Below are 20,183 nucleotides of genomic sequence, written 5' to 3'. Positions count from 1 at the left end.
ATGCACTTGGTTGGCCCTGTTAAAGGGAACAGGGTCAAACAGGACCAGGAAGGGTGGAGCTGGGTCACTGCGGCATGGCGCCTCCTAGCAGGAGATAGCACTGTTTTATGGGTAATTAACTCTTATGTGCTCCTCGCCCCTCACTGCTGGAGCCTTGGGTTTGTTAACGGATCGGCAGCGGAGGGCAAAAAGTGTGTGTTCTTGTATTGACAGATTATTTATAGATTTTTATTTCTTTTTAAAGACCAGGGTTTAATTTGTTAAAGCTTTAAGTCAGGTTGAATTTACACCAGCTGCCAGACTTTTGTAGTCACTGGTAAAAGTATAGGCTATTTTATTCTCTAATGGTATTGTGCAAATTATTTCTTTAGTTCATATGTACAGTACAGTTCGAAAGTTTTGGGTCAGTAATTTTTTATTATAATGTTTTGAAGTCTCTTATCCTCACCAAAGCTGCATTTATTTGATTAAAATACCATAAAATAGAGTAATATTGTTCATTTTCATTTTTTTTTAAATGAAATAAGTCATTTCTGACCACAAACATTTGAAAAGTTAAATCAAAAATATAATGTACAGAAAATAAAGAAATTAATACAAGAGTACTATTGTTTTTCTGTATCACATTGGCATTATAGCAGTATTCAAGTAGCATGGCAAATGTGATTACATGTGATTACACTGCAGCACGTCCCTGTGCTGGTGTGGAGTAAAATGACCTGACCTCTGCTCTTAAACTTTAGCTGCAGTCTCAGTGCCACTTGAGTGGAAAAGTTAAAAGACTGATAGTCTAAAGAGCTCATAACCACCTGGAATGGTCCCTGCAGTCATGTCACTAGTGTTTTAATGGGCTGTTTTGCCTTTGAAAGTGTGTAGGGGTCATAAAGGCACGAGCGGGATGGTGGGAGTAAAGAGATGTGAGAGGCCTTATCTTTTGCCTTTGGTTTGTATCTTTCACATGGTCTTTGTGTGCGTATATATTTCTGTTTATCAGTTTGTCTGTGCTTTGCTGCTCTTCTCACAAATATTTGAATCCCATTTATTGTTTCCTAGGCCCGTTGGTTCTGGGAAGCCTACTTCAGCTCCATGAAGGCTATCGGCATGACGACTCTCCAGATCATTAACGATCGCATCTACCCATATGCAGCTCGTACCTATGAAGAGTGGAACAATCCTCCTGTAATTGTAAGTAACCTTTTTGGTCTTTTTTAAATACACATTAACAATGGATTTTTAAATATAAATTTAGTTTCACCAAACTGGCCACATATTATTTAGAACTCTTTCAAATCTAAATTCTATCAGATTGAATTTAGGTGAAGTCTGTTCTAAGTAATTCAGAGTGATTTATTTTATTTGTTTGTTTATTTTTATTTTGCACTCTATAAGAATTAATACCAAGTCTTCATTGGTGACTTTTTTTTCCATTTGAATAATACAATTCAACCTGCTCTAACAACAACAACAACAACAAGTTTTGTTGCAGTACTATATTTTGATGTAGATGTAAAGTAGTTAATGGAGAGGCATTGTTTAATATCTTGTCCTGCATGTTTTCATGACACAAATTCAGTCTTGGTGTAAATGGGCCTTTACCCAAAGCAAAGTGTTAAATCAGTATCAAATATAGTCAACTTTTATCCAGCTCTTGTTCTTTTATAGGCACTGATCCTTGTGTGTAAGGATATTCTCAGTGTTTGCAGAAAATTTTCCTTTTCTAAACTGAATTAATGTGTAAATTGTATGTTAGATAAAGATACAGTGTATGGATAAGTGAGAGAGTGTGCTTGTGCCCTTAAAAACAAAAGGGAGTGGGCCTGTACTTTTTAGCTCTGTGTCATTTCACATGGCGTCACTCTAGTAGTGGCTGCAGACAGCTTTGTAAAGACAACATTGCATATTAGTGTTAGCTTCAGAGTACTGCAGCATCACATGAAGGGCACTTGTCTGTCTGTCTTTCAGTCTACTCTCTATTGAGCACTATTCCCATCTAGTAACTTGCCGTGTGCTGAAAACTGAGTAATCAGATATCTCTCTGATTTTGTACACAGTGAAAACTTAGATGAGAGGATTGCAAAGTTCATTAGGGGTTTAGTTCAATGTTGTTTTGTTGTTCTTCACTAGTTCTCACCAGTTCTCATCGTTTCGCTACCATTCAGATCAGATGGAGGGATCCAGAACCCCAGGAGGCTAATAGTCCTGTCTCTGTATTTTGACCACTAGCATTACGGGAAATATTAAATACTTTCTGTATGTTAAGTAAAAATATGTTGAGCAGAATCAGAGCAGTACATAAATCGAGTGCATTTCTTGTTCTGCTACCCTATATCCACCGGGACTTAATTGAAAGCACATTTCTCCAGCTCTGCCTTAGGAGACGTCATGAGGACAGGCAGCTTTTTGTGCTTGACTTCTGAGGGAACTCACATTCAGCCTCTGCTAACCAAAGAATGCTTTATGTTCCATCATACATTTATTATCTGTGAAGAATTCTTAACATCAATCGTTTTCGGGATGCCAGGTTTTCAGCATTTTGCTGAAATAACTGGAAGGGTTAATAGTGCTGAAAAATAAGCTCCTACTTCAAATGTGTGATTTGTAAATGTGCATCTTATCATGTGCCACAAAGATGTATACATTTCTCATCCTATTTTTTCCTTGCACTGGAAAGAGTGCAAGCACTGTTCATCTCTTTGAGGGACGAAAACTAAAGCAAGTTGACCGCTGCCTGTTCTTGACAGTTCAAATCTGCAGGAAGTCGCTGCCACTTAGAATGCAGCTCTTATTTTAGCCCAGTCTCTGTGATGTTAGCAATCGCTGCCCATCAGCTTCAATGAGAATCTGGAGGTAAATGTTCTGCGCACTGAGCCTTTGCAATTGAACAGGCGTCCATGCTTTCATCTGGGTTCCATTTTCGACTAATCCCAAAGCTGTACTAGTATGATCCCAGCTGCAAGACTCGCCAATCCCCTTCGGCCCACATGAAACGGCCTGCAATCCCTCACCGTCACTCGAGCCGCCTGAAACCTCCTCTTCACGTATGACAAAGAATACTCTTACCCAATAACAATCTCTTCATGAGTAATTATACCTAACATATCCGAGATGATAATAACGGCCTTGTCTTTAGGTGGTGAAATTCCTCTTCGCACCATGTATTTCAAAGTATAAATTAAGAATTTTTGGCATAGAATTACAGACCTTGGAGGGTCTGGTTGGCTTTGGTTTGAGCAAATCTGCATTTACAGAAACAAGCCAAAAGTTGAGAACCCAGTCATTTACGGCTTGTTCCAAATAGCAGGTGAACACTGACTAACCACAAGCAAATATTCTAGCATTGACTGTCGGAATAAAAAATTAGTCTTGTTTTCCTGCTTATTTATTTTAACAAATCCCAAAGACTCGACATACGCCGAACCGCACTGGAGCCTGCCCAATTAGATCAGAGCGTTCTGACTGAGCTTGTACGCACCACACCCCAGTGTTCTTCTTTATTCTTCTTACCACTTATATGTCACAGTGGTACTTTAATTATTTCCCCCTCTGCTTTTGGTGTCCGTGTCAGGCACCTCAAAGAAATTTCCATTGGCATATAAAGTTTGTTTTTTATTAGCAGGATGGTTGACTGATGTTGTATGAAGGACGGCTGTGTCCATGGTGACAGACCGTGGCGGACGCTGCGAGGGAGCTGGTTAACCACGACTCTCTATTTGCGGGCACCTTCAGCAGCTGCTGTATTGGAGGGTGAAATAGACGCACAGCCTTGCTGTAGGCTATCAGTGCCATAGAATCTCTCCTTACGGGTCACAATTTGTGGGGCCTTTTGGAGTTTTTTTTTTTAATCAAATTCACACCTTGATTAAAGGAAGTGTTATTAGTATTGTGAGGAAAATTTAAGTACAATTTTAAATGAAGGCCTCACACCAATAGTAAGAATTTTACATAGACAAATTTAAAGATTTTTTTTCTTTCTTTCTTTCTTTCTTTCTTTCTTTCTTTCTTTCTTTCTTTCTTTCTTTCTTTCTTTCTTTCTTTCTTTCTTTCTTTCTTTCTTTCTTTCTTTCTTTCTTTCTTTCTTTCTTTCTTTCTTTCTTTCTTTCTTTCTTTCTTTCTTTCTTTCTTTCTTTCTTTCTTTCTTTCTTTCTTTCTTTCTCTCTCTCTTTTTTTTGGTAGAAATAAAAACATAATTGGATTTGGGTAAGATGCAAATAATGTTTCTCCCTAAATCGCTTCAAACCAAGTCCAATGCTGATTTTTTTTTTTCCCCTTATGCATTGGTGAGTTTTTGAAAAATTAAAATTGAATGAGTCTCCCAGTCTTTTCTTCTTTTTTTTTTACTGGAGTTGCACCAAGCTTTTAGTTATTTGTCGCTTTGTTTTGTGTCCCTTCTCAACTGACAAAATGGAAGAGACCATGAAACAGCAAAGAACGTCTGTGTACTCCGTTTGCGTTCAGTCCTTATCCTTCAGGCCAATAAACAGCAGTCTTCATGACCGCATCAGAGGCCTTTTAAGTACTCGCAATATTTACTTTACAGCGTCACTTGATCTGGGCTCCAGTCCGTGCATCTTTGGGAGTTTACAGGCTGTTTTAAAGCGGGCCAGGAAGATGAGCCAAGCCCCACACTGGCAGGAGACAGCCACTGACGCCGATAGCGTCCCAGCACCCCTGCTTCACCCCTGTCCTGCCAGGACTCATATGCACCCCTGCTGCACCAGAGTTCACTGCAGTACAGTCATAAAATTCCACTCTCGACAAAACGGCTCAGGATAAATGGCAACAAAAGAAATCCAAATTAGAATCGGAATTGTTCTCATTATTGGGTGTATCACTTTACATTAGAACTTGAGCTTGCTTTGGTGGTGGTCTAATGGATTAAATGCCACAGTAAACAAGATTTATACATACTTAAACTGTTTAAGAAGCATACGGAATAAAGCATATGAAATACAAATATGAGACAAAATGCAGTTAGCACATTACAAGAGCAAGTTTAGATCTTATATCTAACTGTTTTACAGCTCATGGCTTGAGTATGTCCATAATTAATTCTGAATATTATTAATTGATGAGAGATTTTTGGGTTTGAAAGTCTGTAATGGAGATCTCTCTTTTGGAGCTGTGTAGATTCAGCTCATCAGTAACAGACAGACAACTAATGTTGATGGTCTCTTGATAAGATAAAACGTACTGAGTTGGTGTTGACTACAACTAATGGTAATGACAATTGCTGTTCTGTAAATGCTTTACACTGGTATTAAGTTCTCAGTTTCTGTACTTATTTTGTAGGAAGGGAAATATTAAGAGCATTGATGTTTTGACCAAGCTTCAGAGGATACCATATGTTTGCATTTTATTTCAAGAAGAGCACCAGGAAGTTTAACATTCTAATCAAATTCAGATACATAACAGTTAACAGGAAAAGGATGGACTGATGCCATGGAATGACAAAGAGCCTGAGGCAAGGAAGTATTTAATTTAGCTCTTCGTATCTGACCAAAGAGTATTAGATCTTCACATTGTCATCTTCTGTTCTCCGCCAGATTTCACTCAGGTCAGCTAAGGAAAACATTCTCTCTTAATCCGTCCACTTTTTGAAATTTAGACTATCACATGGAATGTTGCACCTATGCACACAAAGCCTTTAGCGATAGGAGTTTTACTGGACTGTCATGATAGAGGTGCTTTATTGGGTAGCTTCAAGTCCAGCTGATAGCAGTTGTCTAGGTTATAGAGTTAAATTCTGGCTCATAGTACTTAGAGTACCTTTATTTTTGCCAAAGTCTGAAGGAGAAGGTTTAGGTGAATGCTTTGGCGCAATGAAAGGTCATGGCATGTTGTTCCAGCTGTTTGTTAACTCTGATCTAAACTTTGTTGGTTGGGTGCTCGACATTCCATGCCACTTTTAATCACCTACCCACCACTGCTGGTTATTAGCATTCTCAGTAATCTTTAAATTTTATAGCCCATGCATGTTTCCAAATAAAGCCATGTTTTGGCTGAGGCTGCTGATTATCTTAAGGCACTTCAAGTCATTAAAAAAAAGTCATGAAAATTGCTTGCATTTATTGTAAAGATAAGAAAAGGAGTACATTTAATTGAGTTTCCCACTGATTTATTTAAATTGGTTGTGTTTTTTCCCAACAGAAATGGTCAAGTGTGAACAGCCCACTTTTCCTTCCTCTCATACCGCCACGCTCACCTGGGTTCACAGCTGTGGTGTTGACATATGATCGAATCGAAAGCCTCTTTAGGGTCATCACTGAGATCTCCAAGGTACCAAGCTTGGCCAAACTACTAGTGGTGTGGAACAACCAGAACAAGAGCCCCCCTGAAGGTTAGTGTCACATTGAAAATAGAGACATATTTCAATTTCTGCTTTTAAAATATTAGGGAGCTTTTAGTTGCTATTAGTAAATGTTTTAACTAATCCCTTTTATTTTATGTTTTGGTGAATTGTATGTGTACAGTGATGTCTGTCTGTATGTTTGTATGTCCTCCAGGAGATTGTTGTTCTCCTGCCAGGTTGTTGTAAATAATTTGTTCTTGTGTGGTTATATATAGGATTAATAAAAAAACAATGCGATAGCCCTTATTGGATATTTAATTGCTCACGTGCCCATTTTTTACTTTTAGATTACTTTTGCCATTATGTAACACTCACTTAAGTTAATCTTTAAAACACTTATAACTTAAAGGGGACCTATTATGCAAAATTCACTTTTACATGGTGTTTGAACATAAATGTGTGTCGGCAGTGTGTGAACACAACCACCCTATAATGATAAAAGCCCACCCACTCTTTTTTTTTTTTCTAAAACCTCAACATTCTCATAGATCAAGCTGTTTTCATTTTCTGAGCAATGTGACATCACATTGCTCAGGCCCCTCCCACGACTGCTGACAGACTCTGCCTTATTAGCATAGTTTCTGCCCTGAGCAAGTTGTACATTGAGTCTGGTTCATACATATGTAACACCACTATTTTTGTTGACAGTCATTTTGCTTCTCCTGATTTCCTATTGCTGTCGTTATCCGAAGCAGAGATGTAAAGGCTCTGTCCTATTCTGGAAACAGTTCATTTGCGTACAAAAAAGCAGTGCGTTTTTTCTCCCACCCAAAAATTTACATTTTCAACATGGTGTAGTAATCGATCTGTAGGGTATTTTGAGCTGAAACTTTACAGACACATTCTGGAAACACCTGAGACTTATATTTCATCTTGTAAAAAGGGGCATAATAGGTCCCCTTTAACATTGTTAAATGCAATCTTTAGCAAATATAAAAATTAATATCCCCCTTTTACACTCTTTTAAAATGTTGTGATGCCTAAACTTTTGGCATTTAAAATGATTGATTTTAGTTTGTAGTACTGATATTTCTTTTAGACAGTATTTAGAATTTAATTTCAATATGGCTTATTGGCCATAGCATAAAAACAATTACTGACATGAAAACTATTATTGATATCTGCCAGAACGTCAACATTAGTGCCATACTTTGTCAGGCTAATAAAATGTATGTACTTAAATTAAATAAGTATCATTATATTAAGTAAGTAATTATTTATTTTAGTAAATAATTTTATTTGGAAAGAGATGACGAAATCTACACTGCTGTACTGACAGCTTTAGTTATTAAAGAATGAAAATGTGACACCAGTATGAAATGCTGTTGTGTGGCTCTCGCAAAAGACATGAAACCCCTGATAAGGAACAGATGAATGATAAGCTAGTGAATTGCCAAATCGTGTTCCTCTTGAGGTTGGAGAATTGAAAGCATGATGTGCCTTGGTCTGGGGCCAGACCTCTCTGGTTTATCTTCAGATATGGAGTGAGAACCCAAGCGTTTGGAACATCCACTGGCATATAGCTGCACGTGAGGAGACAGCAGAAATTTGGCTTTTATCATTGACTGTCTATGAGCTGTTGATGTTTAAGTGTCCTATTACTCCAGACTAAACGAATTAAGTGTATTTTAATTCATTTTGATATATGGCCTGTTTTCACCAGACGTCCACCCTTAAACTTTATTGTCAAACCGAAAGAATCGTTTCAATAACGGCCTTCCTTTCCTACAGCTGTGGTCAAATTTATGGCCCATTAGACATGTCAAAATAAGCTGATATTAGCAGTTATTTATTGTGGCTCTGCCTCTAATGATACTGCTTAACAAGGCGATTAGGTATGCGTCTGTTTATGAAGTCCCTGGGAAAAAAAAGAGGAATGGGGAATTAAATATATCCTCTCCATAGATTTGAGTAATGCCATTATGAAGGGAAATACTTTGAAGTAGACTAATGGTTCTCTGTTGCCTTTGATTAGAGGCGTCGGTGAAGCCAGGCTCAAGCTTTGTGACCCATTAGAATTAATAAGGTCTGTTCACGGGTCAACCTGGGGCTCAGGACCTGATGAGGATGGATTTCCTCCACACCCTTTTCAATTGTTGATGATGTTTGTTTATTTTGAGCAGCCTTAGCTGCCCAATTCTTGACTCTTTGTCATTTTAATGATGTGCTGGAGAACTCTGACAATAGGATTGTGCCTAAGGGAGTTTTTCAATTGGCTTAATACACTTGGATGGGAGGAGAACTTTTATATGGTGTTGTCACAGGGGATATAATTTTCTAAAGCTCTTTTTAAATGTTCATACATAAAGTACAGCCCAAGTGAAATTTCAGTGCTGGGCAAGGAAGTGATTACTGGCCATAAAAAAGCTTTCGCACAAGTTGTTTGGTGCAGTCAAGATTGCTGCTAGTTCTTATGCTGTAGATTTATGATGTGTGAACATCAGTTTGTGCATTGTGCCGTTCTGGATTATGCCGGTTAGGTTTAGTTGTTAAAATGTTACTTGTCTTTGTAGACCATCTTGTCTGTGTTTGTTTTTGTCTTCGTTGAAAACACCATGCCAGGCTTGGATGTGGTGACAGTATCATTTTACTTGCATGTGAAGATCTGGCTCTTCTTTCAGCCTTCGTCTGGGGCCAGGGAGGTTTTCCGGCAGTTAGGAAATACTTTTTCCTTTCTTTTTTTCCCCCCTTCATAGTTTGTTGTGTGATCTTGTGGAAGTACACTGTAGGCTGAAATGCTTCATCTTAACGGAGATGAGCTCATTCCAGATCTCCGGAGATTTCCAGGGTCTATACCCTGGCTTTGGGGTAGCAGTATAATTGCAGACTCTCCTAGTCTTAGGGTCTCTGTGTTTGAGTTCCAGTAGACTCTCTCGTCAGTTTTATTAGGTGACACTGTGTGCCATCTGTCTTCTGCGTGCTCTGAACTCCTCCCAAGCCCTTACACAACTGAAAATAAAGAGCGTTGTCTCTTCTGCCCTGAGAAGAATGTAAGTGCGGTCAGATTCATATGTGCTTTTACTCAGTGATGTGTTTAGATTTATCCACCCACGCTCTCTTTTCCACAGTTGCTGCCATCTCTCATAGTTTTTCATCTTCTCTGAAAACGACAGTGTATTATTATTATTATCATTAGCTCACTGTTTTCTTACTTTGCTTTACTCTCTAACAGAGTCGCTGTGGCCCAAAGTCGCAGTACCTCTTAAAGTGGTTCGCACCAAAGAAAACAAGCTCAGCAATCGCTTCTTCCCGTTCGATGAGATTGAGACAGAAGCTGTTCTGGCCATTGATGATGACATCATCATGTTGACCTCAGATGAGCTGCAGTTTGGATATGAGGTAATGAAAGCACCAAATTCCTTTTTGCATACTTCTACATGCTATGAAAAGTGTACTACACTGATTTAGTTAGGTTTGGTACATACTGGTAGCTTGAAGTAAGTCAGCACAATATTGGGTCTTAAAGCTCCATCAAGCAGCAAACCAGTCCTGTCCTCTTCTATCATAGCACATACACTACAGTTTAAAAGTTTGGAGACAGTAAGAATATTATTATGATTAGAAATGAATACAGTAAGGATGCATTAAATTAATTAATAGGCACACTAAAGACATTTTATTGTTTTCAAAAATGTCTGTTTCAAATAAATGCTGCTTCTTTAAACTTTCTATTCATCAAAGAATCCAAAAAAAACAAAACAAAAAGTATCACGGTTTGCACAAAATTGCATTCAGGGAGAAATAAATACATTTCGCCTCAGATGCTTAGAGTTTGGAGCATCTGATGTTTGCTTCAGAACTTGGTGAATTTTCCAGCTTTGTTTATTTTGTGTAGGAACAAAGCAAACAAACAAACTACAGGTCTGAAAATGCCCTGCAATTGGGTAGACTGAAAGAAATGTTAGCACTCTTAAGGGCTTTTCACACTTGAAATAGTTAACCCTGGGTCATTCACCCCCAGGTAAACTGAATCCTGGGTTATCTTGCGTCAGGTTTCACACTGCTCATAATTTACCCAGGGTTAACATTTAACCCTGGGTATTCATAAACTGATGTTTCGCATATATTCCTAAACTCTCGATTAACATTCTTATTTAAATATTTGTGGTGTCAGTGTCATTGATGTTTACATAAGCTCTAGCATTGCGCTTCCTGGTATTGCCGACTGTATTATTGAGTTCATACTGAATGGGCATTTTGGACTATAAAGTTGAGAATGAAATGGTCTCTTCTTCACTCAAATTGTCGTGTTTTCTGTCAGCATTTGACATTTTTCCTCTCAAACACTGGATCTACTGTTTATATACAATGCGCAGTGTTTCCGTGACTGTCCAAAGCAGGCAAATATGAGGTGTGCGATTGGTTGTCTGTTGCTAAGTGTCTAGCTGTAACATTCTAACACCGCATTGTTTCTCACTGTACAATGCACCTCCAGAGCAGGGTTTCATAACACTGTGTAAAAAGCGTCTCTAACCCTGCTTCTAAATTACAAGTGTGAAACGTTCCTTTACCCAGGGTTAAAGGCGGTGTTTAGAACGCTGATACCCTGGGGTTAAGCGCAGTGTGAAAAGCCTTTTAGTTATGTGTTAAAGAAAGCCATACCTTCTAGCTTTATCATTCTTTTTACTATGCAATATAGCCTCCATGTTGACTTAAAGACTATCACACTGAATGAGCACCTTTTATCTTGATAGTTAAAGGGTTAGTTCACCCAAAAATGAAAATTCTGTCATTTATTACTCACCCTCATGCCGATGGCTCCGTGAGGCCTCCATAGGGAGCAATGACACTTCCTCTCTCAAGATCCATAAAGGTACTAAAAAACATATTTAAATCAGTTCATGCGAGTACAGTGGTTCAATATTAATATTATAAAGCGACGAGAATATTTTTGGTGCACCAAAAAAACTAAATAACGACTTTAGTGTTGGCCGATTTCAAAACACTGCTTCAGAAGGCATCGGATCATAAATGAATCAGTGTATCGAATCATGATTCGGATCGTGTGTCAAACTGCCATACGGATGAAATCACGTACTTTGGCGCTCCGATCAGCAGATTCAACACAATGATTCATTTATGATCTGATGCTTCCTGAAGCAGCGTTTTGAAATCAGCCATCACAAGTCGTTCTTTTGTTTTTTTGGTGCTCCAAAAATATTCTCGTCGCTTTATAATATTAATATTGAACCACTGAACAAACATGAACTGATTTAAATGTGTTTTTAGTACATTAATGGATCTTGAGAGAGGAAGTGTCATTGCTCCCTATGGAGGCTTCACGGAGCCATCAGATTTCAACTAAAATATCTTAATTTGTGTTCCAAAGATCAATGAAGGTCTTACGGGTGTAGAACGGCATGAGGGTGAGTAATAAATGACAGAATTTTAATTTTTGGGTGAACTAACCCTTTAAATGGATTCTATTGAAATAGTTGCCTTTCAGCCAAATTCACAGAATCTGGAGCAACTACGGGTTAATTGTCATCCCCACATGCACAATGATGACAGCGCAGAACTGTGATCCCATAACCTCTTTGGGTCGCTCCTACTTAAAATGGAGTTCTCATGCATCACAGGATTTTTGAACTATCCTCTATTGCCTAAATCTGTGCTCTGCATCTCAAAGCATTCCTTACAGTTGAAGTCTCTATTTTTATAATTTAGCTTTTTATATGTGAAGGTTGACAGGACAAGCAATGCTGTCCATGGTTACAGGCTCGCCTTCAACTCACCTGCAGGCATTTATACACTATTGAGCGAATGAAGTGTAATTTATGGATAATTGTATGAAATGGAAGACAGCTTTAGACATGGCTGCCTGGCTAAACACTAGCTGCTTATGCCACTTGAGAATGACATTGAAGATTTTCTACATCATATTCTGTAGGCCTTGCCTGTCATTTTTGGGATTAATGAACAATTAGACTTAATTGATTTAACTCTTGATATCCATGGTTTAGCATCCTTTGAAGCCTGTATGATCTAAAATGACTCGAAATGTTGAAGAGTTTACTGATTCTTTATGGTCTGAGCGTTTGTGAAGGTTTCTATTATGTCTCAGATGTTCTGTGTGTCTGTGTAGGTATGGCGTGAGTTCCCAGACAGGCTGGTTGGATATCCCGGACGGCTTCACTTATGGGACCACGAGATGGGCAAGTGGAAGTATGAATCTGAGTGGACCAATGAAGTGTCAATGGTCTTGACTGGAGCTGCGTTCTACCATAAGGTACAACACTAATCCGTTATAGACTCCGTCACCTCCATCCAGGGTTGTGCTCTGCCAAAATCATTCTCTTAATATCTCTGTCCTCCCCCTGTGGTGTTCTTCAGAGATCAAGGGAGGTTCTCATATGTAATTCAAAACCCTCAGTGATGTTCAGCTTTCTCTTCCAGAAATCATTACTGCATCTCCACTGAGATTTTTCTTTCTTTCTTTTTTTAATCAAAATGGCTATATGTTGCTTCTTTCCAGTACTTCAACTATCTCTACACGTATAAAATGCCTGGAGACATCAAGAACTGGGTGGATGCTCATATGAACTGTGAGGATATTGCCATGAATTTCCTTGTGGCCAACATCACTGGCAAAGCCCCAATAAAGGTAACATAACGTCAGAGTGTGATATTGTTGACTGTGTTAGTGCCTGTTTGTTTTGATTCTACAACTACTTTGGAGTGAATCTAAACCGTTGTGCTGCTTAACATTTTTGTGAAAACTGTGACGATTTTTTCAGGATTCCTTGATGAATGAAAAGTTCAGCACCATTTATTTGAAATAGAGCTCTTTTGTTGTAACATTATAAATGTAATTACTGTCAATTATGATCAATTTAATGCTTCTCTGCTGAAAATGTATTAATCTCTGTTTAAAAAAAATACGGACACCAATCATTAGCACAATATTAATATAGCAGATTATAAACGCTTTCATGCAGCGCTTTCAACGCTTTCATTCTTTCAGCGCTTTCGAGTCAAGACAAATTGACAGATAGGTCATTAAATCATGTTTTGGCTGTAAAAAAGTATGATCACTTAAAAAATGAATGTGGGCGTTCCCTAAAAGAATGCAGACGTTCTGACAGCATGCTCTGCTCTGTCTCTGATCAGCCTTCGCCCTTCTTCCCCAGCCTCTACAGTCTGTAGTCTACAGTGACTCTGTCCAGGTGCTGGTCGGTCTTATAAAGCCCTGGCCTTAACCTCTGTTATCTGGGTGTCACTGTCTGCCTCTCTCCTGCTCGTTCTGTTTTCCTAAGCTCACTGGGGCACATTCATTCTGCAGTCAGTTACGCAGTGAACCTTCTCCCCTCTCTCCTCCACATCCCTACATCACCCACACCTCCTAGTGCCCCAACCCCAGGATCCCACTGTGGAGAGTGTCAGTCAAGTGTGTGTGCATGTGTTGTTGGAGGAGGAATGGGACAGAGGGGTCGTACATCATCCGTCTAATGAGCGCGGCAGATACGGTCGTTTAGCTAGGCCATGGGCACTGACGGCTCTCTCATTACATCTGACTTATATGGCCTGTCATCAAGTCATCTCCTCCCACCCAGCTCCCTAACACACACACATACACACACACACACACACACACACACACACACACACACGCTCTTCACAGAGGCCCATCATTGCAGCCCCAGCTCATTATTACACAACCTTATCGATGTTGTGTCAGATTTTGTTTTTAATATGAGGAGTGTGTCATGATTTCTTGGCATTAAATTGGGAGCTACAGACACATGTAGGTCAGATATTTTTGTTTTTGTGACCACTTTGAGGTAAGAACAGATAAAAAAAGGAAAGTCTCTGCTTTCTTACAATATAAAAGTCATAACTTGTTCCTCTAAATATTACAAACAATTTTCAGTCATTTTTTTGACAGTTAGATTTATTCAAACATACACTGCCAGGCCAAAAAAAGTTGCTCTTTGGATTTAAATGGGCAAATGCTTAACAGTGTATGATTAGATCATTATTGCAGTCATTATGATGTTTCTAGCATGTTTGGCAACAGTTCTTCTAACCCTAATTGATATAGTATGTAGCTTTTCATTTCTTTAACAACATCACAACATTTATTTCCAACACAAAATTTTGTCTTCCTACATGGTTATTTCCATCATGAGGTGCATCTATTTTTGGTCAAGATTGACAATGCAAGAGTCAAGCACTCTGTAAAATCTACTCCAGCGCATCCTGAATACTTTAAAATAATTTAAGGTCTGGGCTCAGAGGTGCCAATTCATGTGTGAAAATGATTCTTCATGCTCCCTCCCAACCAATCTTTCACAGTTTGAGCCTGATGAATCTTAGCTTTGTCATCCTGGAATATGGCCATGATACGTCTTCCTACATGGTTGTTAAAGAAATGAAAAGCTACACACTCAATCAATTAGGGTTCGAAGAACTGTTGCCAAACGTATAACATGCTAGAAATATAATAATCGGCGTAATATTGATCCAGTTACAGACTCTTAAGCTTTTGCCTATTTAAATCCAACAGCGACTTTTTAGCTGGGCAGTGTACATTAAAAAATGTGAGACATCAGTAACAGGTTAAGTAAATATTTATTGCAATTATTATATAGTCTGAAATCTGTATATTTAACAGTATATTTAAAATTTTAGCTCTATACTTTTCAAAAGTTCTTTTTTTCCTAGCTAACCAGATTTCCTGAGAGAAATGTTTCATTGATGCCTTGATTAAGCGATTACAGTACAAATTACTGATAAGTATGTTCTCTCATGTATAATTAATCATTCTTTCAGATGGTTATTCATGGTTTTTTTTCATGCTATAACTAATGGTAAAGAGGAAGAGATGATTGCTTGATGCGCTCCATGCTGGCATTTGAAATAAATCCTGTAGTTGGAGAAAAATACATCTACCATTTCATGGTGCGCTTAACATATTTTATATGGCATACCAGACTAACTAATAGTATTTGTGGAAGACCCACCAAATGTCACCATTGTTGCACTTCCTTGACTAAAAATTGGGCAGGCCAAATATATGTGTTTTTTCAATGTCATGAAGCAATGAAGGACAAACTTTGAAGGATTTGTTTTATAAGATGGACAAAAACTTTTACAATTATTTTTTTTATAATAGAGTTATGTACATTGTGTATTTTTTTTTAATTTTTTTTTTTTAATGCTGAGTTTGTATCTGTCATGCAATAGCCTGTGAAGCAGCTATGGGAATAAACTTAGATACATAACTTCACAAAACTGTCAGTTTAATAACTTTTATAAAAAAATATAAATAAACATGCATATAAAAATACATACAAAACAAAACTCATTGTGACTTCCACATAAAAACGAGCATGACCCAATTTTTTTTCCTCTCTCTCTTTCTCTAGGTTACTCCTCGGAAAAAATTCAAGTGCCCAGAGTGCACTGCGATTGACGGGTTGTCCCTGGACCAGACGCACATGGTGGAGAGGTACAGTAAAACCAGGGATTCCCTTTAGTTGGGCAGAGGGGGCTCTGGCAGCATTCTTGCCATCTGAAACGCATTGTGGGTTTTACCAACAATTGGCTCATTGGAGCTCAGGACAGGAGATTCTTTCCTGTGCTCTAAGATCAAAACATTCAAGTTCATTGGACCTTACGAAAAACAATCTTTCTCAAAGAACTGTGACTTTCCTCTTTGTCAGAGGTTCACCATAAACATTAATTTATTCAGTTTCAATTCAAGTATGAACCAAGCGAAGCACACATCAGAAAGGCTTGAACTGATTTTCTTTGAAAATCACAACCGTTTCTCGTCCGCTGAAGCATAATGTTGAGTCATGATGATTCCAAGTTGTGTGTTTGAGGAAGGAATTAAAGCAGGAGTCTGGTGGACTCCGAAGCAGCCTGCGAGAGACTGTTTGACCTTGATGTGAATACGGAGTGGTTGCAGCCAATCAAGGGCTCCTTTGACGGCTGAACCTTTCCAGGGGTCACACTTGTTTAGATTGATGAAGGGGTTCCTGCCTCCGGTGATACTTCTCTCTCAATATTTGTCCTGGGAATGCCAGGCATGTTGAAAACATCTGATCCCCGTTGTTTTACATAGTGCATATATCTCTTGATTCAGATGACTATAGAACACTAGTTATTTTCTACCATGAATGTTTTTTCTCAACAGAGCCATTTTTGGAAGACAGATTTTTTGCAGTATTATCCACGATGCCCTTTTTACTCCACTCTTTCAGCCTCTTTCTTTTTCTTTTCCAGGTCTGAGTGCATAAACAAATTTGCCTCTGTGTTCGGCACCATGCCTCTGAAGGTTGTTGAGCACCGTGCCGATCCTGTACTCTATAAAGATGACTTCCCAGAGAAACTCAAAAGTTTCCCCAACATTGGTAGTCTGTGACAGTACCACAATGACTCTTTCCCACCACTTTTATCTCTCAAGACAGGCTATGGGCACTCCAGGATTTCTCATTCTCGTTCTGTATGACAAATGACTTTTGAGGCGTGCCCTTCCAATGGTGGTGTGATGGGAGCTGACGCAATGTATAACTTATTACAATGTTTTCACTCTTGAGAACAGTTGCTGAAACGGGACGACACATCAAGGTGGTTGATTTCTGCAAGGACGGGTCAGAGCTTGGGTCACAAGCTGAAAACTTCCTAGTGGTTGACGGTATATCTGTGTGAGAAAAGTGAACACATAGAGGAGTATCACAGCCCACTGGAAAACAGCGGAGGATATATTAATGTAATTTTACATTTATAGTTTTACTTGTGTTTTTTATTTTAATGATGTGCATCACGCTGAACAAATTGTAGCATAACTGAATATCTGGGCTGCTTGGATGAGGCTATTAGTTTGTACATGGGATATTGTTTTGCACAGTCACTAATAGTGTTTTTAATACTACAGTTTGAGTTATATCAGTTTGACATTTCATTTTATATTACGTTGCTGACTTTTTGAATGTTGCTGGAGAAAAAAAATTATTTTATGTAAATGTTCCCTATTTAGTTAAATTCTTATGTCTGCCTAATTAAAGCATATTTTGCATATTAATAGATGTTAAAAGACACTATTTGCAGAGTTTTATATACTGTACAGCTGATAACATGGTTATATACCATGATATTGCAAAGAACTCATTCATTCATGTATTCTAGTCATCATTTGCTTTTGGTATCTTCATTTCTTCCTTTGAATTATTTAGTAGTTTGTTTGTTTTTTTACATTAAGATGTATTGTATGTAATAAACCGTGGGGGAAAAAAAACTAAAATACTCAATGTAGGAATGTGCATTTTGGTCATTTTGAATACGATAGTGCTTTTTTAAAGGGATAGTTCACCCAAAAATGAAAATTCTGTCATCATTTATTTGGAAGAATGTTTGTAACCAATAACTTGAGGGTGAGTAAGTGATGACACAATTTTAATTTTTGATTGAACTACCCCTTCAGTTGTTGGTCTCTGTATACATGCGTCTTTGCATTGCATCTTGCTGACTTTGCAGTGGCTCGCAATTCGAGTGTTGTGTTTTTAAGATGGTATGTCAAGTTAAAAATAGATCAATTTTAAAAACTATTAGATCCTTCTTTTGGTTTCAACAGTTGCGCTCCACCTTGCTGACACAAGTAGTCATCCTGTTCTAATCTCAAACAGATCACAGAATTAAAAAATGTGGCCAATTTTTTGCACGTTTGCGCATTGGTACTGGAATTTGATTGATGTTAAATATTATGAAGTTTTCATGTGTTCGTTATTGTGTTTTCATTCCTGTCACTTCCGAGTATTCGGGTTCTCATGCTCATCCCTAATTCGATGGTATGTTGACTTAGTGTAGATTTTGGATGAATTGTCTTCTTTTTTTCTCCAGCTGCCTCTGTTGTCTGGGCCCAGAAGCAGATGTCTGAGCACTATGAGTGATTTAGGTTCAGGAGCCTGCACGTCTGAGATAAATTCATTTCATCTCCATGGGGAGTGAACTTGTAGAGAGAAATCTATTCCTGTTCTGACTCTTTCTGCCTGAAGAAAATGAAAATCTGGTAAGGAAGTTTCAGCAACATGTTAAGTATTGGAAATGTCACTGAATGACCAATTACACACAGAGAGCCAGATTGTCTGCAGCTTTTGAAGCATTTTATACACCCCAGGCAAATCGTCATAGGAGCACAGCATTCACTGTTACAAAATGTCTACATCATAAGGAGTTTTTAACTCTTAGTTGATCATCAAAATATTCAGGCCTATCCAAGAGCCCACGGTTAGTGATCAAGCACTGTCTGATTGGTCAAACTTTTACTCTTTTACTGTTATGAAGGCATTTAGTATCACATTTCATGTCGCTTTTTTGGATTTATAAACTTCATGAATTAAAATTTGTGAATAAAGCTACTAATATATTGCACAGGGATATTTAGCATTAGTTTTTTTTTATTATTATTATTCATCTGCATTTAGAGAAACAAACAAAAATGAGCACACAGAAAATGTCAAATGAAATGAAACATCCATAGTAGAATACCCAGAACCTGTAATGGTTTAAATGTAGGCTTTTTTAACCCATTAAAAGAGATCCTAGTAAAAGTCTCTTGCCAACAGGAACTTCATGTCTTCAATATGTCTTTAAAGTAAGATGGCTGTTATATCAGGTTCTGAGAACAATGTGTGAGAAGTCCTGAAGCAGAGTGACTCACTCAAAATTGGTATTCACAAAATATTTCTGATTTTTGAGAGGCTTTGGGCCAAGTTTAAACAAAATATACAACTTGTTTTTTTTTGGATTTTAAACAAATCTGAAAACGCACGTTGACAATAAACAATTTACCAGCCCTCGGTACTTCACCGTCATGTTCACAGAGTACTTGATAGTTGATTGAGTGTACACATATTTTATAGTGATATTCCACTTGAATCAGATGTTCTCAAAGCAATTCCAACAGTTAAAAAAAAAAAAAAAATTGTAAGTGCAATAACTTACGGTTGTAAATCACACAATATATATAGACCGTAAACAAGCTTGAAAGTAAATAATTATTCAAAATGATTCAAAAGCCTTATGTTTAGCTTTAAGCCATCACAACTATTTTAGGTTCATTTACATACCAAAACCCCAAATGTATCGCATTTTATCCCTAGACCCACAATACAACAACAGCCCTTAGTCACACATAAAATAATATATTTCTAATAAGGATATTTTTTTACAAAAGAACGGCTCCAAGGGTATTTTATGCAAGATAGGAATCCAAAGAAAACCATACATGCGACCACACACAAAACAAAGCATAATATTATTCTAGTACTTGGATATGCCTACTTCAGTAGTATAAGTTTTGAGAGATGGGACAGAGACTTAAGCATCTCTGTAACTCATAGGCATCTGCAAGGTACTGTCTGACAATTAACATTTCCTTTAGGTACTGTACAATCTGTTCTTGTACAGTCTACAGAACCGTTTTGACCCTTCTACATGTTTAGTTATGATTTACCTTTTGAATGAAATACAAGAGTATTAAAAGCAAATGTGCAGATTAGCTCATTTAATGGTATGTAAGTATGTGTGTGCTGATACTACATAAAGTAATGATAGTGTTGACCTGAGCTTCGACGTCCTTCCCGGCTCCACAATAGTTAAAGATAGGCTAACACAGAGCCCAGGCTGTCACAGAATCCTTCTCCGCAGATGTCTCGGTGTTAATTAAAAAGACTTGCCGAGAGCATGGGTGTGCATGGACTCGGAGACACTGAGGGCTGAGGCTTTGGCCAGGGTAGCAGACCGGGCCCTGTTCAGCATGGGGCTTTGAAAGAAGAGCCATGACAGCTGAAGGGAAGCATGTGCGAGGTATGTTTGTTTTGCATTTACC

At 38.1% G+C, this 20,183-nt stretch overlaps 1 protein-coding gene across 2 annotated transcripts in view; it reads left to right on the top strand.

Moving 5' to 3' along the window:
- Positions 1–19,435, top strand: part of ext2 (exostosin glycosyltransferase 2) — a 36,570-nt gene extending 17,135 nt beyond the window's left edge. The window contains exons 9-15 of one of the 2 annotated variants that reach the window (XM_067399641.1): positions 1,054–1,185; positions 6,148–6,337; positions 9,522–9,688; positions 12,435–12,578; positions 12,825–12,953; positions 15,718–15,800; positions 16,580–19,435. In XM_067399641.1, the coding sequence (XP_067255742.1) occupies positions 1,054–1,185; positions 6,148–6,337; positions 9,522–9,688; positions 12,435–12,578; positions 12,825–12,953; positions 15,718–15,800; positions 16,580–16,718 (984 nt within the window). In that variant the 3' untranslated portion in view covers positions 16,719–19,435. The remainder of the gene's footprint in view (positions 1–1,053; positions 1,186–6,147; positions 6,338–9,521; positions 9,689–12,434; positions 12,579–12,824; positions 12,954–15,717; positions 15,801–16,579) is intronic. The other variant, XM_067399642.1, reaches the window with a different exon arrangement.
- The last annotated feature ends 748 nt before the right edge of the window (positions 19,436–20,183 follow it).

This window comes from Chanodichthys erythropterus, chromosome 11, assembly GCF_024489055.1.
Source record: "Chanodichthys erythropterus isolate Z2021 chromosome 11, ASM2448905v1, whole genome shotgun sequence".
Lineage (NCBI taxonomy): Eukaryota > Metazoa > Chordata > Actinopteri > Cypriniformes > Xenocyprididae > Chanodichthys > Chanodichthys erythropterus.
The sequence above is the reverse complement of the archived record's forward strand: the minus strand, read 5'-3'. Positions and strand labels throughout refer to the sequence as shown.